The sequence below is a fragment of the Scyliorhinus torazame genome, chromosome 9 (assembly GCF_047496885.1).
Source record: "Scyliorhinus torazame isolate Kashiwa2021f chromosome 9, sScyTor2.1, whole genome shotgun sequence".
Lineage (NCBI taxonomy): Eukaryota > Metazoa > Chordata > Chondrichthyes > Carcharhiniformes > Scyliorhinidae > Scyliorhinus > Scyliorhinus torazame.
In genome coordinates this window covers 196,389,672-196,417,267 of record NC_092715.1, presented here as the reverse complement: position 1 = coordinate 196,417,267, position 27,596 = coordinate 196,389,672, and the positions used below count along the sequence as shown (strand labels likewise).

General features: G+C 46.2%; 1 protein-coding gene across 5 annotated transcripts in view; it reads left to right on the top strand.

The window, feature by feature from the left end:
* The window catches only part of focad (focadhesin), a 334,365-nt gene extending 311,999 nt beyond the window's left edge, over positions 1-22,366 (top strand). For 2 of the 5 annotated variants that reach the window (XM_072516930.1, XM_072516931.1), the window contains 2 exons: positions 927-1,002; positions 21,798-22,366. In XM_072516930.1, coding sequence (XP_072373031.1) covers positions 927-1,002; positions 21,798-21,871 — 150 coding nt within the window. In that variant the 3' untranslated portion in view covers positions 21,872-22,366. Of the gene's footprint in view, positions 1-926; positions 1,003-14,418; positions 14,616-16,281; positions 16,352-21,797 lie in introns of those variants that run through there. The other 3 variants (XR_011949158.1, XR_011949159.1, XM_072516932.1) reach the window with 3 other exon arrangements.
* The last annotated feature ends 5,230 nt before the right edge of the window (positions 22,367-27,596 follow it).

Genomic DNA, 27,596 nt, shown 5'->3' with positions numbered 1-27,596 from the left:
CTCACCCGCTGCATTTCCCCCACCCCTGTGCTGTTTCCCAGCATTAAGCTAGGAATTCTGTTTTAATTATTCAAGACGTTTAGACTGCAAATCCCTGTTGTATATTGGTATAATTTACTGCGTAAATGTACTACACATTTTACACCTGGCTCCTGACTCAGTATTGGGAAATCTATTTGTCGAAATATGCCCTTAAGAAAAGATTCATGACCACCTGGCTGTGGCCTGAAAACTAGTCGTAAGTTTATTGAAGCACTTATTGTGTTGTTTTTTCTGAAGGACGTTCCTCAAGGGTTGATGGGAAGTGAGGAAAAATAGAGCAGTGGGTTTGATGGAAAGGCAGGGAAGAGGCTTTAGGCAGGTGGTTCTGTGAAGATGTTCACACTGAACTTGGAGTCAGAGCTGGAAGGTTCGGTAAAGAAAGACAGAAGTTCTGCAACACTTAACTGGTAATCAAGCCGGGAATATTTAATCCAAAGTAAGTTTAATAAATAGTTATCCTTAATCATTAGACTTACAAGGAGTACAGCTCTGCACATAAAACTTGGAAGATAATACAGGGAGTATAAAATCATAGATTACAGAAACAATCCAAGAAAAATGCCTATTTTTGGTCTATTATTATTGGAAACCGGCAGCACATTTCTATGGGCCAGTGAATTTTGGAGCTCAAATCCCCTTTTACTGGGTCCCAAAAAATACTTTTCCACAGCTGACCTTTATATTTCCTTGGAAATAACTGAATAAATTCAACATTCATTGCTTCAGAATTGTAAAAATAAATGCTGATTATACACAATGAACTGAAAACTATTAAAAATAACTCCACAGAAATTGAGTACATGTTAGTTCATAAACAAAGTTGGTTGATGTATTATGATAATCTGAATCTTCCATTGAGTTTCGTATTTCTGTTTCCATTGCAGTTCATTGATTGGCTCTTTACCATAGTAGAAAGTCCGCATGAAGCATTATCATTGGATATGTTGAAAATGATCAAAGGTATTATTACTGCTTTTATCTAAAGTTTTATATATCCTTGATAGAACATTTGGTCTGGGGCGTTCTTAAATCATAGTCGACCGTTAATCCTTACATTTAATTTGCTTATTAGGCTAATATCATATTGGGGTCAGTTTCACCAGTGCTGTGTAGTATTATTGACTTTTTTTTTGTTCAAAGGATTGGCTCTTTTCTTGGATCCTGTTGCTGAGGGGCTGCTCTGGCAACGCTATTGTTGGAGAGCAGTCCTGTGACTCGGAACAGCTCCCCTGGCGATGGTTCGAGCTGTTTCACTGTCATAGCTTGGCTGTGGCTTTGGACCAGTCAGGACACAAAGAAAAAGTTGTCTTAACTGCAGGAGAGCAAGATTAAGTAAACTTGGGAAATGCTGATGTTCGTTAAATGTTATGGAAGCAGAACTGCTTTGTGTGACAAATGGTGAATATCTATGCTAGATTCTGATTCTACAATTTTAACTTAAGCAGGGTAAATTAAGTTTAAAGCATTTTCCTCAAGTAACCAAACTCGTAAAGGAATTCTTTGATGCAAAAACAAAAGGAGTAGTCAATATACAAGATTGTCTTGATGGGATTGTTGATCAAGTGAGGATGGGCTTAAATTTGGTTACACTTTGTAATGTTTATTGAAATTGTGTGTAACAAATTTTGATCCATATTTCACACGGGACGAAGGAAATGTCCTCTGTTTATGACCAAGACATGTCTCTCTTAATTTCTAACTTCTAACTATGTAACTTGAATTCCCTCAGTGTCCATTTTCATGTACATTTTAGCTATCATTTCAGATCTAAATGTCCACTGCTTTGATCTCTTTCTTTCTCCCATTACCTCTCTCTGACCATTTGTTCCAGTCATCCTTCTCCTCTCTTGTACATTTCTCCCTCAACTCATCACTACTGCTCTCCCGTCAAACTGGCCTACCAACACATTGTCCAGATTCCATAGAGCCAACCATCACTGCCTCCTCAAAAGCAGAAACCCTAACTTCCTTATCCTTCCTTGTCACCAATCTCTGAGAACAGTGTGCCAGCGTTGCCAACCATCTTGCTGTCCCATTCCATCGCAACTCACCCCACCCCCTTGGACTCTTCTGACTGATCTGGCGGCACGGTGGCACAGTGGTTAGCAGCTCCAGGGTCCCAGGTTCAAATCCGGCCTTGGGTGACTGTGTGGAGTTTGCACTTTCTCCCCGTGTCTGCGTAGGTTTCCTCCAGGTGCTCTGAGATTCCTTCCACAGTCCAAAGACATGCAGGTTAGGTGGATTGGCCAAATTGCTCCTTAGTGTCCATAAAGGTTAGGTGGGGTTATTAGCTTAAGGTGGACGTATGGGCTTGGGTAGGGTGCTCTTTACAAGGACCGGTGCAGACTCGATGGGCCAAATGGCTTCCTTCTGCACTGTAAATTCTATGATTCTATGGTCCACATTTCTTCCTTCAGAATGTCTGTTCACTCACAAAACAATGCTTTTGCCCTTCATTACTTGCCTGTGAATTATTATATTGACAATCTGTTTTTGATTGAAACTTAGCTCATTGGTATGAATGCCTTGCCGTATCGAAGGATCTACATCTGTCCCCAACAGTGACAGTGATGTCCTTATCACCAAGTCCCAGCTTGGACTCTTCCAGTTACTGCTGTGTTACCACCTTCCTTGAGTATCTCACCTTGTCTCAGCCTTCTCGCCTCCTTTAAATCCTCGTTGTCTGCTATTCAGGCCCCAGCCAGAATTCCTCTTTGAGATTTCCACCTGGACCTTTACACTGAGCGACTCAACATCCTTAGTGGTCCCCGTCTAAATCCCAGCTCACTTACTCTCTCTCCTCTGAATTCACTGTTCTCCAGACCGAGTCTACGTCTCTCTGTCCATGTAAGCCCACACACCCCCTCAACCTTAACCACTCCCACCATCTCTCTACTCCAATGGCCTTGGTCATTGGTATGACCATCTCAGACCATTTTCTTGGATCTCAACAATCGCACCCACCCTGCCCGCTTCCAAACCCGCTTCCTTCTGTGTCCATCTCAGGATAAAGTTCTCCTCCAAGTCACTTAAAATCACACTCACAAGCTTCCAACTGTCTGACCTTTCATCCTTTTTGTGGCACAATCATCTACAGCTCTCTCTTTGTTCAGCCATCCCTCTCCTCTGGCTTTGATGTACCCTGCTGGCCACCCAGCTTCCTTACTGGCCTCCTGTCATCTCTCTCCTCAGGTCTGCACTCCTCCCTTTCAAATCTGTCCTCATATCCCCCTCCTCAAAGAAAATCCATCCATGTGTCTTTGCAAACTACCACCCCATCTCCAACCTCCCTTTCCTCACACGTCCTTGGATGTGCTGTCACAGTTGAGATCCATGCCTATCTTTCCCACATCTCCAAGTTTGACTCTCTCCAGTTAGGCTACTATCCTGCTGCAGCATTGTAGCAACCCTAACCAAGTTACAGATGACATCCTCTGCAATTTTGACCATAGCACATGATCCCTGCCCATCCTTCTTGATCTGCCTGCAGCCTTTTGGTGTGGACGACCTTATCATCCTCCACTAATGTCTCTTCTCTGATATTCATCTTATTGGGACTGGCTATGTTTGGCTTAGCTGTTAACACTGTTTTTGTAGACCGAACATCTCCAGCAATAGCTTCTCTTCCCTGCCTTGTCACTTCCGGAGGTCATCAATGATCTTTTCTTGGCCCCCTTCCCATAGAGTCATGAGCTGGAATTTTCCGGCCATCTGATGGCGGCGGGATTCTCTGGTGCTGTCAGCAGCTTACCTGCGTCCGCGGGTTTCCCAGTGGCGTGAGGTGGCTTCAATGGGAATTCCCATTGACAGCAGCAGGAACAAAAGATTCCACCGCCAGCGAAACGCTCGCCGCCCTGCCTCCCGCTGCTGAGAAACACATGGCTGTGTTTACAGCACAGAAAGAGGGCCTTCGGCCCATCGTGTCTGCGTCGGCCATCAAGCACCTATCTATTCTAATCCCATTTTCCAGCACTTAGTCCGTAGCCTTGTATTCTATCGTGTTTCAAACGATCACCTAAATGCTTCTTAAATGCTCAGAGGGTTTCTGCCTCTACCATCTTTTCAGGCAGTGAGTTCCAGATTCCCATCACCCTTCTAAGTCTCTTGCACATTATCTTAAATCTATGTCCCCTGGTTATTGACCCTACTAAGGGGAAAAGATCTTGATTTACTAAGGGGAAAATTTCATTCCTCTCTACCCTATATATGTCCCTCATAATTTTATACACCTCAATAAGGTCCCCCTTCAGCACTAAAAAGAACAACCCCAGCCTACCCAGCCTCTCTTCACAGCTGAAACGCTCCACCCCATGAAATATCCTGGTCCTCTGCATCCTTTCCAATGCAATCACTTCCTTCCTATAGAGTGGTGACCAGAACTGCAAATAATACTCTAGCTGTGGCCTAAAGGGGTGTAAAGGTTTAGCACCGGGGTAAATCGCTGGCTTTGAAAGCAGACCAAGGCAGGGCAGCATGGTTCAATTCCCATACCAGCCTCCCCGAACAGGCGCCGGAATGTGGCGACTAGGGGCTTTTCACAGTAACTTCATTTGAAGCCTACTTGTGACAATAAGCGATTTGCATTTCATTTATAAGCATTTCATACAGCTCCAGCATTACCTCCCTGCTATTATACTCTATGCCTGGACTAATAAAAATATCCCATATGCCTTTTTAACTACCTAATGATAATAAAAATAATCTTTATTAGTGTCAGAAGTAGGCTTACATTAACACTACAATGAAGTTACTGTGAAAAGCCCCTTGTCGCCACATTCCGGTGCCTGTTCGGGACCACGGAAAGAGAATTCAGAATGTCCAAATTCCCTAAAAGCACGCCTTTTGGACTTGTGGGAAGAAACCGGAACACCCGGAGGAAACCCACGCAGACATAGGGAGAACGTGTAGACTCCGCCGGGAATCAAACCTGGGACCCTGGCGCTGCGAAGCAACAGTGCTAACCAGTGTGCTACCGTGCTGTCAATGCACCCCATGGTCCCTCTGGTCCTCTGTACACTCTAGGATCCTACTGTTCAGTGTGTATTTTCTTGCTTGTTAGTCCTACCAAGATGCATCACCTCACACATTTCAGGGTTAAATTCCATTTGCCGCTGTACTGCCCATCTGACCAGCCTGACTATTTCATCCTGTAATCTAAGGCATTCCTCCTCACTATTTGCCACACCACCAATATTTGTGTCATCTGCGAACTTAGTAATCATGCCCTCCACATTCCCATCTAGTTAATTTTAAATATATATATATATTCAAATTTTCAACAAAACACTCCAACCAGAAAAAAACAATAAAGCACAAAACAAGCAAAAATTATACATGAGATTTCCAACAAAATACAATAACCCCCATTTAACAAATAAACACACCAGTAAGGAAAACGCCCCACTCTAACCTAAACAAAACAGAAAAACCAAACGCTCCCCCCCGCCCTGGGTTGCTGCTGTTGACCTCCACCTAACGTTCTGCGAGAAAGTCTAGGTACGGTTGCCACTGCCTGGAGAACCCCTGCACAGACCCTCGCAAGGCAAACTTTATCCTTTCCAGTTTGATGAACCTTGTCATATCGTTAATCCAAGCTTCCACGCTTGGGGGCTTAGTATCCCTCCACATGAGTAGGATCCTCCGCCGGGCTACCAGGGACGCAAAGGCCAGAACACCGGCCTCTTTCGGCTCCTGCACTCCCGGCTCGTCCGCTATCCCAAATAATGCTATCCCCCAGCTCTGCTTGTCCCGGGTGTTCACCACTTTGGACATAGTCCTCGCAAAGCCCCTCCAGAACCCCTCCAGCGCCGGGCATGTCCAGAACATGTGGGCATGATTTGCTGGGCTCCCCGAGCACCTCACACACCTGTCCTCCACCCCAAAAAACCTACTCATCCTCGCCCCTGTCATATGCGCCCTATGGACAACTTTGAACTGTATTAAGCTGAGCCTGGCACAAGAGGAGGAAGAATTAACCCTACTCAGGGCATCAGCCCACAGATCTTCATCCAGCCCCTCCTCCCACCTACCCTTTAACTCTCCCACCGAGGCCTCCTCCGCCTCCTGCAGTTCCTGATAGATCGCCGAGACCTTGCCTTCTCCAACCCATACGCCTGAAATCACCCTGTCCTGAATCCTTTGTGCTGGGAGCAGCAGAAATTCCCTCACATGCCATCTCACAAATGCCCTCACTTGCATGTACCTAAAAGCATTCCCGGGAGAAAACCCAAATTTCGAATCTAGCGCCCCTAGGCTCGCAAAAGTCCCATCAATGGATAGGCCCCCATTCTCCCATCTAGTTAATTAATGTACACGACAAACAGCAAGGGGCCCAGCACCGATCCCTGTGGTACACCATTCCCCTTCTTCATTTACCTGCCCTTCCGTGGCTGAAATCATCCGCAAAGGGTCAGCTTCCTCGTCTAAGTTGACAACTTTCAGCTCTGCCTCTCCTTTCCCTGCCTCTGTGTACAAACCGTTTACCTGACAGTCAATTTTGGATGAGTAACAAATAACTAAACATTAACCCACTCCCGCATAACACATGAGCGCCAACCCAGGAAGAATAGATTGGAAAAGCGGAATCCTGCGGATGCTGGAAATCTGGAATCGACACAGAAAATTCTGGGGGACGGAGAGGGGGGGGAATTTAGAATGTTAGGCAACATCGGCGTAGAGACCGAAACAATGTTAACATCTGGGACTGCCCTGTCATCAGAACTGGGAACAGTTTGAGGGGCCGCCTCCTTGTAAAGAAAGGCATTTTTCTAAAAACAAGTATAAATATGAAAACAGCTGGGAGTTGTGCGGGGACAGCAGCAGGTGGAGGTCCCACCACTGTTGTTATGAGGAGGAGGATCCAGCATGGTGTCTTTGTGCAGCATACAGCTGCTACTTCATCAGGAATGAAGTAAAGCTGAATTAAAGTCAGGCTTTACATGTTTAACTTTCTGAAACATGAGATGGAGAATAAAATGCACTAGTCCATCATGGACCACACATCGTTAAATGAGCCGTACTCCACACTGGGTTTGAGTTTTGTGTCTTTGCATAATACTTGGAAGCAATGAAATTCAGTGTGTATTGAATTATTCAGCATGCCATTCACATTTCATGGTTACTCAAATGTTAACACTTTATACATTTGCTCCCAAGTCATTGCTAGATGCTGAAAGGGAGCAGCTGGTGATAAAACCAGTGAACCTCTCAGAATATTAATATGCTGCTCAAGACTACATGATGCCTCATAATTCCCTAGCCACGCTAAGGTGCCCACAGTACTGTAGCAGCAAGAACTGGCCGCATCAAGACTCGAGATGCACTGATAGCCCAAGTTCAGGGCGGTCGATACAGAGGAATAAACCAGATCGCCTGCGATGGTGCAAAAGCAAAATACTGCAGATGCTAGAAATCTGAAATATAAACAGAACATGCTGGAAATAGTCAGGCAGCCTCTGAGGAGAGAGACACAGTTGATCTTTCAGGTCGATTACGATTTCCTCCGAACTCTGCTTGCAGCAGCTGGTTTTGCATCTTTCAACGCACTTTTTTTTAAAAATCCACCCCGGGTAGACTCTCTTCAACAGATCCACTTCAGCTGGTTGGAGATCACCGACTGTCCTGCAGGTTTGTAGCTGGTTTGTAGCTGGTGGAAAGCTGACCTCAGCCAGTGACAAATAAACAGCTTTGTACGTGTGCCTTGAGCGTGCAGCCACTGAATCCCAGTACTCTTGCTTCACAGTGATGCCAATAAACTGCATAACAATGGTTTCCAAAACGCTGGCTGTATAATGAAACAGGAACATACTCGCCTCAAAATACTTTGTAAGCGAGTAGGCAAGAGATCAGTAGGAAGTACATTGATTATTTTCTGTCAGTACTAGGTCTTGGATTCCATTTGCCAAACGAGGTTTTAAGAGTTGAAGGGACACTAGACCAAGCCTCTTGGGACCAATGGTGACATTCTCTGTTTCTCTCCATAGATAGATGCTGCCTAACCTGCTGAGTATTTTTCTGTTTTAATATCTGACTCCTACAACTAACTTGATGACACTTCCTCACACGCCTCTCTCACACGCCGCTTCCTGTAAGGACTCCATTCCATTCTCCCAACTTCTCCATTTCCATCACGTCTGTTCAGGTGATGAAACCTTCGAAACTAGCATTTCTCTTTTGTTTTCTTTTTTCCTCAACTGAGGATCACCCCGCCCCCGCTCCCGATCTCACTATAGTTGATGAGGCGCTCAACCTCATCTGTTTATTTCACACAATTCTACTCTCACATTTTCCCCTCGCTCCCAGTACCATAATAAGGTTCCCCTTGTCCCCACCCTCCACCCTACCAGCACCCATATACAACAGATAATCCTCCACCATTGTCAAAGCTTTGACAACGGGTCATCCAGGCTCGAAACGTTAGCTCCATTCTCTCTCCACAGATGCTGTCAGACCTGCTGAGATTGTCCAATATTTTCTGTTTTTGTTTCAGATTCCAGCGTCCGCAGCAATTTGCTTTTACCCACAGTTCCTCAGCATGACTAACTACATCCATGTTTTGGATGAAATCAAAAAGCTAGTTTTTAAGCTTTTCTTTTTCAATATTATAGTTATCTCTTCACTCTTAGATAGACTTCGGGAGTCTCCAGAAGTGCCCTCTCCAAGACTTCCGGATTTCTTTTGCCACCATTTCTTTCCTTTTTTTTTGGACTGGTTTATTTTCCTTATCCTTTATGTCCTTCATACAATTAAAGCCTGTTAAGCTTCCTCCTAGATAAACTCTGTAACAAGGTCCATGCACCAGGTTTTCTTTATTGTTTTGCTCTGTCGTAAATTTTCATTATACCTCATACACTACCAGTATGACATCTTTGGAGGGAGGGGCAGAAATATGTCTTTCAGAATGCATCTTTCTCCCATTCCTGCCCCCTTCCCATTGGCCTCCGGGGACACACAAGCTGTATAAAGAATATATCCCTTATTAAAATAACAGTGAAAGCTCAAAATCGGGGTCAAACACCATCTGGCATTCTCTATGGTCATGCTTACACAAAGCATTTATGCACAATGGCATGAAATAATCAGTGCTGTTCGCTGCATTCCAATGTGAGCATATAAGCCTTCTGGTCAGATGCCAAGACCACCCGTATCATGTTGTGCCAGTGGAAATGAAGCATAGCGATGGAGAGAAGGTTCTTCATGTACAGAGCAGGTTTGATAGACTGGCAGTGTTCATTTGTTTTCTTCATCTTTGAACTCTTTGGTGAAGATATGCCTGTTACCTGTGCTAAAAATTCATCACATCCTGTCAGAAATCGGAAAGGGGAACCTCTCAGAACCATCGAAGTAAATAAATATGATTTAATGAGCTACATATCTGCAGTGACTGTAACTGGACATGTAGGCACACGACATGACAGGAAGTATGCTTTCAATAATCAGAGGCTGCTGTCATCAGACAGGGGTACATCAATTAATACTTTCAGTTTCTGCCCCAGAAGCTTTTGTATTTAATTCTGAGTTTTTAACCCCCCCCCCCCCCCCCACCCCCACCCCCACCCCCCCCCCCCACCACCCCCCCCCCCCCCCCCCCCCCCCCCACCACCACCACCCCCGGACATGTTATGACCCTTGTGTGTTTAACTGGGAAAATTAGGAGGCTGACTGCCGATTTCTCTGACCTGCAGTCCCGATCACCCCCTGCTGATACAGGTGATGGAAGATGTCTCTGTACTACTGAGTGTCATTTTTCTTTCCCCCTTTTTCCCCACTCCCAAACTGAAGAGATCCATGCTTAAAAGAGGATGAAAATAATCCAAACTCACCAGGGAGGAGGGGTCCATTTAACTGTTCAAACTTTTAACTTGCTGGCAATGCTGTACCGTCGGGAGCTTTTGGACTATCGGCAAGATTTTTTTTTTAGTGCCATTGGATCTTCTCTATAAGTTATGTGTTCGTTGGGGACTATGGGGCTCATTTTAACACAATCCACTGAGCAAGGCACAGGCAGTTGAGTTGGATGTTCATTTCCCAGGGCCAGGAAGGTAAATCATGGATGCTCGTGCTCCTCCTGATTCCAGGACCCATTCTCTCCCCCGCCCCTACCTCAAACTTGCATATCATTTTTTCCGCCCCCTTTCAAGATTCACCTATCAATTCACCAAATAATCACAGAAAGGTTCGAGGAAAATGATGTCGGCCATTGTTGGAAAATGGTTACAAATATTGTCCAATATATATGCAGCATGGGTCATTAATATTAAGGGCAGCAATGAGAGAATGCAGTATTAGTTTGTGTGTCCCACTGCAACTATTAGGGGAGGTCTCGTGGCGCAGTGGGTAGCGTCCTTGCCACTAAGCGATAAGCTCCGGGTTTGAGTCCCATTCTAGGAAGGTGCATTCTTAACGTGGCCGACATCAACCTGCAAAATCCTTCCAACACTGCAATGGCAGGCAGTAAGAGTGGAAAAGAGTCCTGATCATCTATGGTTGATGCAGACCAGTGCCCCCGAGTTGTAAACCCCTGGCAACAGGTTTAGCGACCTGTTCCAGGAAAAAAAGCTCACTGTGAAAACGGATGAAAATCTGTCTTGTGCACCACTAGGTGCGGGAAGAGAAACATCAACTGTGACTGTTAAACAAACCAGAGGGTGCAAAGTTTACCTTAACAGCATTAACAGCGCCAAAAGGTAGACCCATCCTCGCAGAACCCTGGGAGCCAACTGGATCGCAAAATTGCCCCCCCCTCCCAGCGACCCCTAAATCTCATCCAGGACCCCGCCAGACGCAACCACTTACCTTCCACAAGGTCAGACTTCTCCCATCAGATCCCAGTACCATCCAGAAGCAGCTGCTGACCGAGGAAGTGAGGGAAACGTAGCGGTCTGCAGGTGAGACTAGAACAACATGGATTCAAGTCTTCTCCGTCCAGCATACTCCTGGCAAATGTCCAAGCGATCGAAAACAAGCTGGACGAACTTAACACTAAACCTCCCTCTCAGAGCGATGTAAGAGACTGCCGTGTGCTTTGTTTCACAGAGACATGGCTCACTCCTGCCTCACCGGACTGGGCCATACAACCTGAGGGCTTCTCAGTACACTGAACCGCACGGCGTCATCGGGCAAAGTGAATGGTGGACGGATTTGCCTCCTCATCAACTCCTCCTGATGCTCGGGCGTGGCGACCCTGGCGAAATATTGCTCCCGAGACCTGGAATACCTGACTGTGAAGTGCCACCCATACTACCTCCCCTGTGAGTTCACGTCTGCCATCATGTGGTCTACATCCCACCCCAGGCGGAAGTGAAGAAGGCACTTGATGAATCGTACACCGCTATAACTAACAGTGAAACAAAACACTGGGAGGCCTTGTTCATTGTGGCCAGGGACTTCAATCAGGCTAACCTCAAGAGTGTACTGCCAAAATTCTACCAACACATCTCCTATCCCACCAGGGGTCCAACATCCTTAGCCACTGCTACACAAACATCAAGGGTGCCTACCGATCCATCTCCCGACCGCAATTCAGAAAAGCGCACAATAAGACGGTCCTCCTTCTCCCGGCATACAAGCAGAAACATAAGTTGGAGAATCCGGTTAAGAAGGTTCTGCAATGCTGGTCTGAGGCAACAGAAGAGTTCCTACGCGACTGCTTGGAGTCAGTGGACTGGTCCATATTCAAGAACTCAGCTGACAATCTAAATTAGTATTTCACCACCGTCACAGACTTCATCAGCAAGTGTGTAGAAGACTATGTGCCAAAGAAGGTAGTGCTTATGTTCCCCAACCAGAAACCATGGCTTAATCTGGAGATTATCTCCCTACTGAAGGCCAGGTCTGAGGTGTTCAAGACAGATGACCCTGACCTATACAATCCTAGCCAAACTCATATCAAAGCTCCAAAACCTAGGACTTGGTTCCTCCCTCTGCAACTGGATCCTCGACTTCCTGACTCATAGACCACAATCAGTGAGGATAAACCTCCTCCAGGATAGTCCTCAATACCAGGGCCCCAGAAGGCTGCCTACTTAGCCTTCTACTATACTCCCTATATACACACACATCTGTGTGGCAAAATTTGGCTCCAACTCTATCTACAAGTTTGTTAATGATACGACTGTAGTGGGTTGGATCTCGAACAATGAAGAATCAGAGTACAGGAGGGAGATTGAGAACCTAGTGGAGTGGTGTAACGACAACAATCTCTCCCTCAACGTCAGCAAAACTAAGGAGGTGGGCTGTGACTTCAGGAAGCCAAGTACCGTACACATCCCTGTCTCCATCAATGGTGCCGAGGTGGAGATAGTTGACAGCTTCAAATGCCTAGGTGTGCACATCACGAACAATCTGACCTGGTCTACCCACATTGACACTACGACCAAGAAAGCACAACAGCACCTATGCTTACTCACGAAACTAAGGAAATTCAGCATGTCCACATTGACTTTGACCAACTTTTACAGATGCACCACAGAAAGCATCCTATCTGGCTGCATCACAGCCTGGTATGGCAACTGCTCGGCCCAAAACCGTAAGAAACTACAGAGAGTTGTGAACACCGCCCAGTCCATCATGTGAACCTGCCTCCCATCCACTGACTCTAGCTACACCTCCCGCAGCCTTGGGAAAGCGGGCAGCATAATCAAAGGGCCCTCCCAACCGGATTATCCTCTTTTCCAACATTCTCCATCAGGCAGGAGATACAAAAGTCTGAGAACACACACTAACAGATTCAGAAACGGATACAAAAGTCTGAGAATGACCTCTTATGGACTGAACTGATCTCTTCACACATCTTCTCTTCTGAGTAGTACTACACTCCCGTATGCTTCACCCGATGCCTGTGTCTGTGTATTTACATTATGTGTTTATGTATGTCCTATATTTTTCATGTATTGAACTATCTGTCTGGGCTGTACACAGAACAATACTTTTTACTGTACCTCGGTACACGTGACAATAAATCAAATCCAAATTGTGTAAGATTGTGAACTTGGCAGGTAAATATCCCATTAGTTAATGAAAACAATGTGCAGATGATAACACTGATTTCAGTGGCTGCCTCATTAACATATTCTATGCATTGCACTTTAGACAGTAACATTAAGTTCATTAGCAAAATACTGCAAATGCTGGAAATCGGAAATAAACTGCAAACAAATGCTGGCAAGTCTCAGCGGGCCAGGCAGCAGCTGGGGGATAAACAGCTAACATTGTGGGCCGATGGCCTTTCATCCAATCTCCTTTCAAGTTATATTTGGGGGATATTTGCCACACTGGCAACCCAGGTTGCAAGAAAGCTTTTCAGATTTTGCTTTATGCCTTTCAACTACCTGTTGTACATCGAAAAGAAAGACCTTCTCCACGCTGCAGCTCACATTGTTGGAGGAGGGAGAGAGGGGTTATTCTCATTCGCATGCCAGAGCTCCTTCCTCCACCCCTGGACAGGAACGACCAACGAGGCAGCTCACCGACCCCGCCATGTGGCTGATGGGAGGGGGCCACATTGCTCTGAGAGTGGGAAGCCAGCCAAGTGGAGACACGGGCAGAAGGGTGGAAGATCTGCCGAAGTTATTTAATTGATCCATTATACAGAAACCCCACCTCCCCAAGCTCTGCCACCTGGCTTGGGGTCCCCATTCCAACCTTTGCTGCGCTCACAGCCTCCTCCTCACACTAGGCCCAGAAGATAAAGGCAGTGGGAGTAACCGTGGCCCCGGGAGCTGGACACTACCTTGGCTTTAGACTCCCACCCAGGGAGCCTCTCCTGTGCTTTGAACCCACTCCAGCTTTTCATGTTGTGCCTCTTCTCAAACCTGCACATTCCATGCTCTGCCTATTATAGTTCCGGGGTGTTTGACTTTCAGCTGCAGTTGGGACCGAGGCGGGGGTCAGCGCTTTTATGCGCACGTTGTAATATTTGGTGCAATGAACTCTCACTCACCTCAATCAGAATGAGAAATCTTGAGGCTGCATTGAGACTAACTTGGGTTCCGCCTGTGTGAGATACCCTGCAACAGCTTGAGAGGCTCCCAACCTCTGATGGGCTGTGCCCCCTCCTCCTCGACCCTTGTTGGCTGCACTGATGAGAACATAGCAGCATTGTATCCTGGAGTAAGTATATGGGTTAACACTTTGCCACCAGAAAAAAGGACGAACCCTCTGTCTGCCAGGCACCCAGCTTGTTGACCACATCCAAAGACCCAACAGAATACATTGACTCTGCTGTGTCAGTTCGCAATGTAGAGGGACGGCAGCACTTGGGAGTCTTTGAATTCTTGAGCAAAGAAATTGCGGCAGGAATATTTCTCCAGTAAAATGCAGTAAGTGAAGCTCCCTAATGCAAATTATACACATTAACTCAAACCTCGTTACTTACAGAATTGCAGACTCCAGGTATGATTGATGGGGCAGTGGTCCAATCATTTCCATTCTGACCGGGACTTTCATTGCCACTATATGGAACCTTTCATAATGGGCGGAGCAGCTGCCTGGAGAGGCATTGTGCTGGTAGAAAGTTGAAGCAGCACCCTCCCATTTTAACAGGCCAGAGGTCCTTCACAGGTCAAAGCGCTCAGGTAAAGAATGGCTACTTGGCAACAGGAGATTGGATGCTCTGCAGTCTGAAAGAGTTTGATCCTTCAGGGAGTGATGGTCACTACACAGTCCTCGCTTCCTCTTCCACTGTCCCCTACACCCCCCTCTCTCTCTCTCTTCCCCTCCCTCCCTATACTCTGTTCCCAAATCCCATTTGCATTTATCTGATTCTTGTTTCTCTCAGGCGCGGCATCTTTTCTTTCTCACTCTCTCTCTCACGGGCTCTCTCTCTCACTGTCTCTTTTTCTCATCTGTCTCTCACCCTCTCCGTCCCCTTTAATAGAAAATGCCAAGCTCGCTCTTCACCAACATGAAGTAGAACACTGAAGGAATATTAAATGTTCGGTTATTGTCTACTTCTTTGAACCACTGGGGTGTTTTTATTCTTAAAGGTCTTTTAAAGCTTGTTATATAATGGTACCCTTTATTGTCCATGTAACTGAATTAGTAACCTGAAGTGACCTTGATTGATTTACTTGCTAGTTTTTTCAGCACTATATTAAGAATTCGAGTCCACTATTGAAACTCACAGACATTCCCTCCATATATATGTACGACACAAAAATACCTGTTCTGATTCAACTGAAGTTTTGAACCAGATATGCATGTGCTGACAAATCGAATGGACATATTTGGTACCAACCATTAGATCCAATGTAGCATGTTCAGATTGAGAGTAAGGGCTCCATCTGGTTTGACTCAGTAATGAATTTGGAATTTGTCTATTCGAAAAGAACATTTGAGGCAAGAGGAAAAGATTAGACCTTGAATGCTGACGTTTATTTACTCAAAAAATCATCCTCGAGATTGTTGCCAAAAGTGAAAGCTTTGTGTCCAGTGTCCTAAATTTCCATTATCACCGTCATCTTTCATTGCCCTGGAGAAGTGGCTAAATGGCATTTCACTGTCAGGAGGATGAAATGTGAGTTTTGTATTCCGGTTTCTTGTCAGGAGTTGTTCCATAGTTCAATTCTTTCATAATCTTACGCTATAACATTTAGCCCCGTGCAAAATTACAACATCTTGAGGAGAAAAGCTGGAGGACCGGAGACAGATTGTCCTGGATCGGCGCTCTCGGTGCTCGGTCTGACTCTGGACAACAATGCGAATTCCAGCATTTACGACAATGAGCTCGGGCCGACTGGGCTCCTGTTTTGCACCTTGTGAAACCCTCTCTCCTGGGCTCTGTGTTTTACACCTCTCGCTTCACGTCCTGTTGAAGTCAACAGAGAGTAAAATCGGAATAGGCGCCTGGCCTGAACCCATCCATTTCCTATCTAGTGGGTTAGGTTAAAACTATCCCCATACTTGAATTATTGATGCAGCTCCTGGATCTTTTATAATGGGATGAATTGTTCGTTGTTTAATCAGGTGGTCATTTAGGAATTAGCTTCTGAATTCTAATAGAATGAAGCATTGTTAAAAACATTGCTCTCATTTCCCAGCAAGTATATCCTTACATACTGCCACACTGCACGTGTGTGTTTGTACAGAGAAAAATAATGAATAAAGGCCATGATTGTGAGGCAGTAATCAGATTGAGAAGCTCAGAAGATGATACAACCCAAAGTTTCCTGTCGATATTCCCTGTTACCTGTTGTTCATATTAAATTGAAGAGAAGGTAAATCTTTCTGTTATTTTGTCAGTTCTCCTATTAGATGTGACTATTGATGTGGATGCAAATTAAATGATGTGGATGCGATCTAAGGAACATTGGTGAGTTCCTGAAGTGCATCTTGTATATGATGCACAGTGCGTCGGTGGTGGGGGGAGTGAACATTTGTGCCAATCAATGCCAATCAAACGGGCGACTTTGTCCTGGATGGTGTCAAGCTTCTTGGGTGTTGTTGAAGCTGCACTCAGCCAGGCAAGCGGAGAGTATTCCATCACACCCCTGACTTGTGCTTTGTAGTTGGTGGACAGGCTTTGGGGAGACAGGAGGGGAGTTACTCACCGCAGGATTCCTAGCCTGTGACCTACTCTTGTAGCCACAGTATTTATATGGCTAGTCTAGTTCAGTTTCTGGTGAATGGTAACCCCCAGAATGTTCATATTGGGGGATTCAGTAATGGTAATGCCATTGATTATCAAGGACCTCCATGTTTTGAAACTCTCTTCCTGGTCATATCTCTTCCCCCATCCTCAAACCCCTCTTAAAGCAGGCTTCAAGCTTCCATATTTTTTTACTCCTACTCCTCCTTGGATTTGACTTCCTGCTGTGAGGTTCATTAGAATGTATTACTATATCTAGCTGGGGCCACATGGATGCTGAGCATCCTCCTGTACTTTAGCCCAGTGTCTGAGACCCAACCATCTTCAGCTGCTTCATCAATGACCTTGTTTCCATCTCCACTCTGTGACAAATGTGAGAAATTTTCAAGTTTGAAAGTTTATATTTAGCAATTTTGCTGTGATTGCAAAGGGAGTCATTGTTTTTTGCAATGTAACCTTTTGCGACAGGACAGAAGAATGTGGTGTGTTTTTGGATTGGGGTGGCGTAGTTAATGAGAGGGGCCAGGTTTGGTAATTGTTTCTGGAACACCAAGCTGGGCTGATATGGTTCAATTTGGTCACAAATAACTCCTGTGGGGTTGTTTTCCAAAGTAAGAATTTGGGTTCTCGTCCTGAATCCCATAACAAATAGGGATTCTGGTCTGGACCCATAACAACTCTTTTGGATGAGTGTAGCTCCAACAGCATTCAAGAAGCTTGATACCATCTAGAACAAAGCAGCCCACTTAATTGATAACGCTTCCACAACTTTCACTCCTTCTGCCACCAGTCCACAGTGGCAGAGTGTATACCATGCACTGTAGGAACTCACCAAGGCTCCTTAGGCAGCACCTTCCAACCCCATGGCCACTACCATCCAGAAGGAAAAAGGCCAGCACAAGAGAACACCACCACCTGGACGTTCCCCTCCAAGCCACAAACATCCTGGGCGGGATTCTCCGAAATGGAGGCAGAGTGTCCGCGCCGTCGTGAACACCATCGCGTTTCACGATGGCGCGAAACGGGCACGGGCACTACCGATTGGGACCAGCACGGCGCTGGAGCGGTTCACACCGCTCCGGCCTCCCTTCCCGGCACCAACTGGGCACCACGCCAACCCGCGCATGCGTGGGGGACTTCCTCAACACGCAACATGGCGCGGCTGCTAACAAAATAGGGCTGGAGAGGCCGGCCCGCCGATCGGTGGGCCCCGATCGGAGGCCCCCCCAGGTGAAGGAGCCCCCCTCTCCTCTCCCCCCCCACCCCCCCCACAGGCCGCCCCCTAACCCTGCGCGCAGAGTTCCCACCGGCTGCGAGCAGGTGTGGACGGTGCCGGCGGGACTCTGCCGTTTCCACGCGGTCGCTCGGCCCATCAAGGCCGGAGAATCTGCGGCCCGGCCGCGGACAGCGGCCTGCGACCAGCGCCGCACCAAACACGCCGGCGCTGTTGCGGCGATTCTCCGGCCTGGCGCGGGGCTCGGAGAATCCCGCCCCCGGACTTTGAAATATTCCTTCACTGTCACTGGGTCAAAATGCTATAATTCCCTCTCCACCTACACCACATGGACTGCAGCGGTTCAAGAAGGCAGTTCACCACTGTGATGAATGTATAAATGTTGATATATTGTATTATATGTATTTGGTGTAGTTAGGGTTAAAGTCCTGGATTAGTATGTGACTGCTGCAGTCATGGTTTTAAAAGTCCTGTTTGAAAGGCAGCTAGACATGAAGACAATGGGGCAATTAAAGCATCGTAAAAGTAAGAACATAATTCATTCCAGCCAGTTTACCAGTCTTCTTGCCGAAAGCATTTTTTATGATGGTGTGACGGGCAGGCAAGGTAACTAGGATTCAGAAAACATTGCTTCAGAGAGGGTGACAGTCAGGGGGTTTGGCTCTGCCAAATCTGATGTATTATTATTGGGTGGCAAACGCCTGGAACGTGCAGGGTTGGGTTGGGAGCCGGAGACAATTTGGGTGAGGATGGAGACAGGCTCTTGTCGGGGTTGTCGGCGTTGACAACGGTGCCACTCCCATTTGCCCCAGATAAATATTCAGGTAGTCTGGTGGTGGTGGCCACACTGATGATATGGAGACAGTTTTGGCAGCATTTTAAGTAAGGGCAGGGACGAAGTTGATGCCGATCCGAAAGAATCATTTGTTTGAGCCGGCGAGATTGGATCCTCGGCTTTGGGTCTGTGAGGAGAGGTGGGTGGTGGAAATGATTATTTCTGGAAGTGCGGTTCATAGAATTACAGTGCAGAAGGAAGTCATTCAGCCCATCAAATCTGCACTGGCCCTTGGAAAGAGTTGCCTACTTAAGCCAACGCCTCCATCCTATCAACGTATCCCAGTAACCCCACCTTACCTTTTTTGGACACTAAGGTTAATTTAGCTGACCAATCCACCTAACCTGCACATCTTTGATTCGCGAGCTTGGAGGGGTTGACGGAGATGTTTGGCGGAAGGAGGCCTTTAGATAGATACAGGTGCGGAATTTTGCAAGGAAGGTTTTCCCAACGTTTCCAGTGACACCGCCCTCCTCATTGTTGCAGGGGGTGTTACCAGTGATGGGTTGAAGGGAGTATGAACTATGGGATCTTTGGGAGGATTCTGGAGGAGGATACGGCGTCGTTGGAGGGGGTTAAGGCCAAGTGGAAGGAGGAGCTGCGAGGGGGCGCTGGAGAGGGAGATGTGGTGTGAGGTGCTGCAGTGGATGAATAGCTCAACCTCATGTGCGAAATTAGAGTTAATACAATTAAAGGGGGTGCATAGCGCGCACCTGACAAGGTCAGGATTGAGCCAGCTGTTTGAGGGGTAGAGGATGCTTGCGAGCGGAGTGGGAGGGGCCCGGCCAACCCTGCACATATGTTGCGGTCCGGTCTGAAGTTGGAGAAGTTTTGGGGCTCTTTCTTCAGCATCATGTCAGCAAACTTGGACTTGGAGCCCAGTCCCCTGGGAGCCATATTTGGGGTGTCGGACTTGCCAGAGCTGCAGACGGAGGCAGCTGTTTTAGCCTTTGCCTCACTCATTGCTTGCAGGCGGGTTATGTTGGGGTGAAGGTTAGATTCTCCACCCTGTGCTTCAGTGTGTATCTTGAGAAGGTTAAGCTCACCTTGGGGGTGGGGGCGGGGTGGGTGTTATTGAAGGATTCCACAGGAGATGGGGTCTGTTTATTCTTCATGTAAGAGTTGATCACTGTCAGCTGCTGAAGGGGGGGGTTATTTTTCAAGTCATATATGTATTAGTTGGTGGTGTGCGGATGGGAGTTCTTCTGTTATCTTTTCTACTTTTTGTTTTATGTATAAAATATTAAAAGCCGAATAAAAATATTTTCAATAAGTAAATGTACATTTTCTTGGATCGGGTGACAGAAGAGAAAGTTCCTATACTGAGATAGAATGAGATACTGGCACCGCTGCTAATTATGCTTCTGTCATTTAAGAAGATGTAATTTGAACAGATTAAATGATAACATTTTGTGATTACTTAAATATATATATATATAGCCAAATAATGGATTGTATAATGTCCTGGCTGTTTACTGAATAAACGGTAAACTTGGGTTGTCACTGAAATTGGTTATTTTGGCATATAATAAAATTAGGAATTAACAATACCAATTGTTTCAAATTGGGCATCACTGATCGGCCAGCATTTATTGCCCATTCCTAATTGCCTTTGAAAACAAACTATTGACTGTGATCATGGGACCAGTGAATGCCAGGATCTAATTGGTAACAGGACTGAAGATTTGGGGTATTTATTTCCAGTTCAGGCTATAAACGTCTAGGAAAACCAGTTAATGGTTCAATGAACTGCTTTTTAAAAATTTGGTTAATATCTGGGGCAGTATAGTGGTTAGCACTGCTGCCTCGCAGCTCCAGGGTCCTGGGTTCAATTCCGGCCTCCGGTGACTGTCTGTGTGGAGTTTGCACTTTCCCCCCACGTCTGTGTGGGCTTCCTCCGGGTGCTCCGGTTTCCTCCTACAGTCCAGAGAGGTGCAGGTTAGGTGAATTGGCCAAGCTAAATTGTCCCTTAGTGTCCAAAGGTTAGGTGGGGTTACAGGGATCGAGTGGAAGCGTAGGGTGCTCTTTGCAAGGGCCGGTACAGACCTATGAGCCAAATGGCCTCCTTCTGCACTGTAGATTGTATGATTCTATGATCTCATTAGGAGTGGCATTGAAGGCTGTGGTGATAAGTTCAGACGTCACTTAAGCTGATAACTGCCTGGAACATTGTCACTCAGTTGCTGCAACTGTGAAGTGGAGTTGGTTACAGTTGAGTAACATCGATCATGGTGTTACATTTACATACTGGAACTTGTACTTTGGAGTTCGTAGAAATTTCAGGGTTTCTTTGGGACTTTTATCGGTGTTTCTTCATCTGCTTTCAAAGGTTGAGTAATTAGTGATTAATGCCGCATGAGTATCCCATTCTGTGGCCTGGTTACAAATCCCGTTCGGACTACACACCACATAAGATCGGGAGAAAACTGGGTTTCCAATTGTCTTTCCCAAATTCATCAAAACATGCTGTTTTCTGGGGTAAATTGCTGGTTAGTGAACTTGGTCAACAAAGTACCAGTTATTGACTGTGTGGATGGAACTTACTGCTGGTTTTATTGGCACAGAAATCAAACCAGAGCAACTGCAGTAATAAACAAGTATTTATAATGTGTGATTTTGCACAATGTTTAACCAAGTATTTCAGCTCAGTTGGGTAACTCCCTAATAGAAATGCTGATGCATTTGCAAGAAACTGCAAAGTGACCGACTGGTATGTCAAATATATCTGGATGAAACAGGATTATACTTTATGAATATTATTATTTATAAATATTAAATTTAAATATTAATATATTTATCAATATATCAACAGTAATTAGCAATAATTACTGACTCCCATTGTTCTAGATAGAATTTATCAACTCACTATTTTGTAAAAATGTGGTTGGCAAACTGTAATTCTTTTTTAATTTTTAATATATTCATGCTCTTGTTACATTTTGTCAGATATTGAGAACTGTCTATTTTTGTGCTGATTAATTAACCCCGGTATCCGAAAGTGATCAAAATGGTCCAGCCGTACCTTGGGAGTTGGCTTTAGGTTAAATTGTGTCTTTTATCTTTATTGCAGTGTAACAAGTGTCCTCTTCTGTTTCTCGTAGCTACACTGCTGGCACTGAGATTTTTGCCTGAGTACAGGAAGAAAGCCATCTGGACTTGTGCATATGGATGGTAGTTGCCAAATATTTGACGACTAATCTGATCAGCATTAAGCAGGGACCTGATTTTGCGAGCAAGCTAAGACTCCATGGGTGGAAAGGAAAGGAAGTAGAGACGTGATAATGCACTCATGTGGCAAGAAGCCAGATGTATTCCAAAGCCTTGAAAGACGAGCTGTTTGCTACTAATAATGCATAAGTGGCCCTAGAGCTTGCATGTCTATCACATACCATCGCATATGTCGGGGATATCTTCTGCTATTTGTTTACAGAAGCAATTCACCTCCAACAGTGCTTAGAACGATGATGATATTATCGTGATTTGTTGTGTTTCTGAAGGCATCGCCAAAGTAGAAGGATTACATTTAAAAGCAGACAAATTTACCTCGTGGCTTGAAGTTTTGTTTCCTGTAAGAGCAGTGTCTGACCATTTTGTGCCAACATTTTGTTTGCTATGAAAGATGCGGCACTGCAAATCAGATCAATGAAATAAAAACATCCATTCATGTCCAGAGACTGTGAGTTTGAAGTTCTTGTGTGAATGTTGATTGAAACTATGATTAAAAGCTGCCTCGTGCTGAAACGTTCGGTGAACTGTACTGCTTCAGATTGTGTACCTCGACTGAATTTTGCAGTGTTCAGGTGGATGCTTCTTACTGTTACTGAGCGACAGCTGAAGTTTCTTATAAAAGGGATCAGTCGCCATGTAAATAGAAATGAAAACTGCCATGTTGATCAATTCAGACCAGCACCGTTATGCCATCGTCTATTTTACAGTGTGAAGTTGAGAAATGTTTCTGTTTTTGCTAAAGTTTATATTTAAATATTAATTGTGAGAGCTAAAATGTACAGTCTTAAAGGGTGGTCGAAACAGAATCACTATAATTGTTTTAATGGAATTGGGACTCAGGAATACAATACAGGAAAGAGCAGGGAATTGGGACTAATTGGTTGAGCTCTTTGACTAGCCCATTGGATCAAACGGCCTCCTATCCTCTGATTCCATAAATTTGTTATAAAATATGAAATTTGTTTCCGCAGCAATTAGGACTGCCTACCGATCACTCAAGTCCTCACTGATCTATGCTGGTCCCTTCATGTATCCCTCTGTAAGCTCCTCCAGTCCTGCAAATTCCCTAAACTCTCCCATTTCACTGACTCTGTCTAATTGTGCATCTGCCTCCCTTCACTCATGATTGGCAGCCGTGACTTCAGGTTCACCAAACCTAATGCTCTGGAATTCCTTCACTGTAGGTTCACCAGACTAATTCCCGGGATGGCAGGACTGACATATGAAGAAAGACTGGATCGACTGAGCTTGTACTCACTGGAGTTTAGAAGAATGAGAGGGGTTCTCGGGGAAACATGTAAAATCCTGATGGGACTGGACTGGCTAGATGTGGGAAGAATGTTCCTGATGTTGGGGACATCCAGAACTAGGGGTCACAGCCTAAGAATAAGGGGTAAACCATCCAGGACTGAGATGAGGAAGAACATCTTCTCTCAGAGAGTTGTGAAGTTGTGGAATTCTCTACCGCAGAAAGATGTTGGGGCCAGTTCGTTGGGTACATTCAAGACGGAGCTGGTCGTGGCCCTTGTGACTAAAGGGATCAAGTGTTATGGAGAGAAGGTGGGAGTGGGTTACTGAATTTGCATGATCATATTGAGTGGTGGTGCAGGCTTGGAGAGCCGAATGGCCTACTGCTGCACCTATTTTCTATGTATCACCCTGCCTCTTCATCGCTTGGGACCCTTCTCAAACCACCTCTTACTCACCTTTCAGTCATCCTTCCCGATATCTTCTTTATTGGTTCGAATTTATTTTTCTTTTTAAATTAAATTTCTGCAAAGCAATTTGATTCATTTTTATGCTAAACCTGCATTCACACAGTGCCTTTTGTTATTTCTGGTCTTTCATACTACCGAAGGTGCACTTGTAAAAACATAAATTTAGATGAGTGCATGTGGAAACATGGGCGAGATTCTCCGACCCCCCGCCGGGTCAGAGAATCGCCGGGGGCTGGCGTGAATCCTGCCCCCACCAGTTGCCAAATTCTCCGGCACCGGAGATTCGGCGGGGGCAGGAATCGCGCTGCACCGGTTGGCGGGCCCCCTCCCCCGCGATTCTCCGACCCAGATGGGCCGAAGTCCCGCTGCTAGAATGACTGTCCCGTCGGCATGGATTGAACCACCTACCTTACCGGCGGGACAAGGCAGCGCGGGCGGGCTCCGGGGTCCTGGGGGGGGCGCGGGGCGATCTGGCCCCAGGGGGTGCCCCCACGGCAGCCTGGCCCGCGATCGGGGCCCACCGATCCGCGGGCAGGTCTGTGCCGTGGGGGCACTCTTTTCCTTCCGCCTTCGCCACGGTCTCCACCATGGCAGCGACGGAAGAGACCCCCTCCACAGCGCATGCGCGGGGATGCCTTGAGCGGCCGCTAACGCTCCCGCGCATGCGCCGCCCAGCAATGTCATTTCCGCGCCAGCTGGCGGGGCACCAAAGGCCTTTTCTGCCAGCTGGCGGGGCGGAAATCAATCCGGCGCGGGCCTAGCCCCTCAAGGTGAGGGCTCGGCCCCCCCAAGATGCGGAGGATTCCGCACCTTTGGCGCGGCGCGATGCCGGACTGATTAGCGCCGTTTTTGGCGCCGGTCGGCGGACATCGCATCGATACTGGAGAATTTCGCTCCATGTCCTTGATCAGTGCATTGCACTTTAGTTTTTAAGAAATGAAAGAGGAGGGCTCAGACTTTTTAACATCATTTCAGTTGCACAAAAAATTTATTGGGATGTTGAAGTGGGCTTTCTTTCATCAAAGTCAAACTGGAGTTTACAAAATGAAGTATTGAAGCAGAAAATTCGGTTTCTTGGTATTTTTTTTGGGCACTCCACACATAGAGGTCCGAAATGGCATCCATGGCCAACACACGCACACGTTTGGTGCAAGTCACATCGGGCGCAGTGCTGGTGAGGGCGTTGGCTTCGACACAGTGTCCATCCCACGCCCAGTAGAATGGCATGATGATGTCAATTGGCATGTGGTTTGACACCATTGCTGCCATTTTAAGGTTTGGTGCACCAGCTAACATTTACCTCATCATTGCACATGCTAAACACGTGACCCACAGCAGGAAGGACACCATCTCCCACTTCGCCAGCAGAATGTAACAGGATCATAATTTACCTTCAGATTCAAAGCTGATTGACTTCCTCGGGCTGTTGCCATGATTGTACAAGCTTTTGGTGCATTCGAGAGTTCTTTTGAGTTGCTAAAGCCTGTAGTGAATGGTGTGGCTGATGCTGAAGGACTTGGCCCTGACATCAAGATTTTGGCATAAGCCAGTTATTCATAGATTTGGGTCAGCAGTCAACACTCCTTTTGGAATGTAGGACAGCCAAGGGAATGAGCAGAAGGCAAAAAGAGCAGGACAAGCTAGTAGAAGATGTGGAGGAAGGGGAGAAGGGGGTCTCAGCAGGAGGCCATATCTGCTCTTATTGATCAGGGGTTGAACCTCTGTGATAAAGCGTCTGCTCTTCACCAAGGACATTTGCACTGAAATCTGCCAGCTGTTGCAGCCACAATTGCAATCTCGAACAGGGTGAGAACTGTATGCCAGCAGCTGTGGTGCTGTAACGATATATGGCAGTGCATCTCGGTTTATTGTCCATGTTGTGTATGTGACCCTCTCTATTCAAAGAGAACGAATTACAAATCATTTTCTTTTCGCAGAAAGCAGCAGATTTGAGGGTGCAGGTTTGAGAGGATTGCAGACTTCCCCATGGCACAGGATTGACTATGCACATTCCTTTACGGGTGCTGCACATCAATTTTAAGATATACTGCAATCAAAGCGAAACAAGCAGATCAATGTCCTCCATCCTGCCAGCAGCCATGATGATGTCTTCTGCTTGTAAAAAATCTACAATAGAACCATGAGCACGGTAGCACAAGTGGATAGCACTGTGGCTTCACAGCGCCAGGGTCCAGGTTCGATTCCCCGCTGGGTCACTGTGTGGAGTCTGCACGTTCTCCCCCGTGTCTGCGTGGGTTTCCTCCGGGTGCTCCGGTTTCCTCCCACAGTCCAAAGACGTGCAGGTTAGGTGGATTGGCCATGATAAATTGCCCTTAGTGACCAAAAAGGTTAGGAGGGGTTATTGGGTTACGGGGTTAGGGTGGAAGTGAGGGCTTAATGGGTCGGTGCAGACTCGATGGGCCGAATGGCCTCCTTCTGCACTGTATGTTCTATGTTCACCATGACCAACAAAAAGGGAGACGAGTGACGAGGGCTAGCAGCAGATCACATGGCTACAATTCCAATGTGCAACCCACACACGTGGGCAACATGCATGTAATGAAAGCCATTTAGTCACGACAATCTTAGTAATCTGGTGGACAGATTGCTGCATTGCTGTGAGACCCTACTATCCATTTGTATACAGAGGTATCTGTAACCATAATAGCAGCAGTCTGACCTTGCATGCCAGAAATCCGAGCATCCACTGCGGCGCTAAGATGTTTGGTGGCTGCTCTTTGCTGCAATCAACGTTTCAGCGACCAGCAGAAATAAATAAGGAAGAACAAGATTTACATAGAAACATAGATGATAGGAGCAGAAGGAGGCCATTCAGCCCTTCAAGCCTGCTCTGCCATTCATCACGATCACGGCTGATCGTCCAACTCAATAGCCTAATCCTGCTTTCTCCCCATAACCCTTGATCCCATTCGCCTCAAGTGCCATATCTAGCCACCTCTTGAATGTATTCAATGTCTTAGCCTCAACTACTTCCTGTGGTAACGAACTCCACGGGCTCACCACTCTTTGGGTGAAGAAGTGTCTCCTCATCTCTGTCTTAAATGCTCTACCCCGAATCCTCAGACTGTGACCCCTGGTTCTAGACACACCCACCATCGGGAACATCCTCCCTGCATCCAACCTATCTAGTCCTGTTAGAATTTCATAAGTCTCTATGCGATCCCCCCTCATTCATCCGAACTCCAGCGAGACAATCCTAACCGAGTCAATCTCTCCTCACATGTCAGTCCCGCCATCCGCTGAAACAGTCTGGTAAACCTTCGCTGCGCACCATTGAGAGCAAGAACATCCTTCCTCAGAGAAGGAGACCAAAACTGCACACTATTCTAGATGTGGAAACAACCTAAGTTACACAGATCAAACATGGCTTAACAGGCTACTTTAGATAAACTGAAAGAAAAGGCCAAATAAAACTACCGCGGATGCTGGGGATCTGAAATAAAAATGAAATGCTGGGAAAACGCAGCAGTTCTGGCAGTATCTGTGGAGAGAGAAGAACAGTCCATGCTTCAAGTCCAATCTAACTTCTATGGTCCGAAGAGGACTCATTTTGGACTCAAAAGGTTAACCCCGTTTTTCTCAGACCAGCCGCAGCCAGACCTGCTGCATTGGTTTAGCACTTTCTGTTTCTGTTTAAGAAAAGGTCCTTTTGCATTATCCAACTGACTCAATCGAAATCCATGATACATGAAATATGGTACATTTTTACTTTTCACCATGTTTCTGGCAGATGATTAGCAAATCAAGCTTAAATCTTAAGACACTCGCAATTTCCAGCAGATTCACTTTTTCCTGCCGCACCAGGTCAAATCCTTCAATGTCCTTGTTCTTCTTGCTCTTTACAGCAATAGAGGCTGCTTCTTGCCACAGCAGCAAATACCTTTTGCCCCTCTGTCTTTACAAAACCAGTTGGCGCGTGTCCTTTGTTTCAAT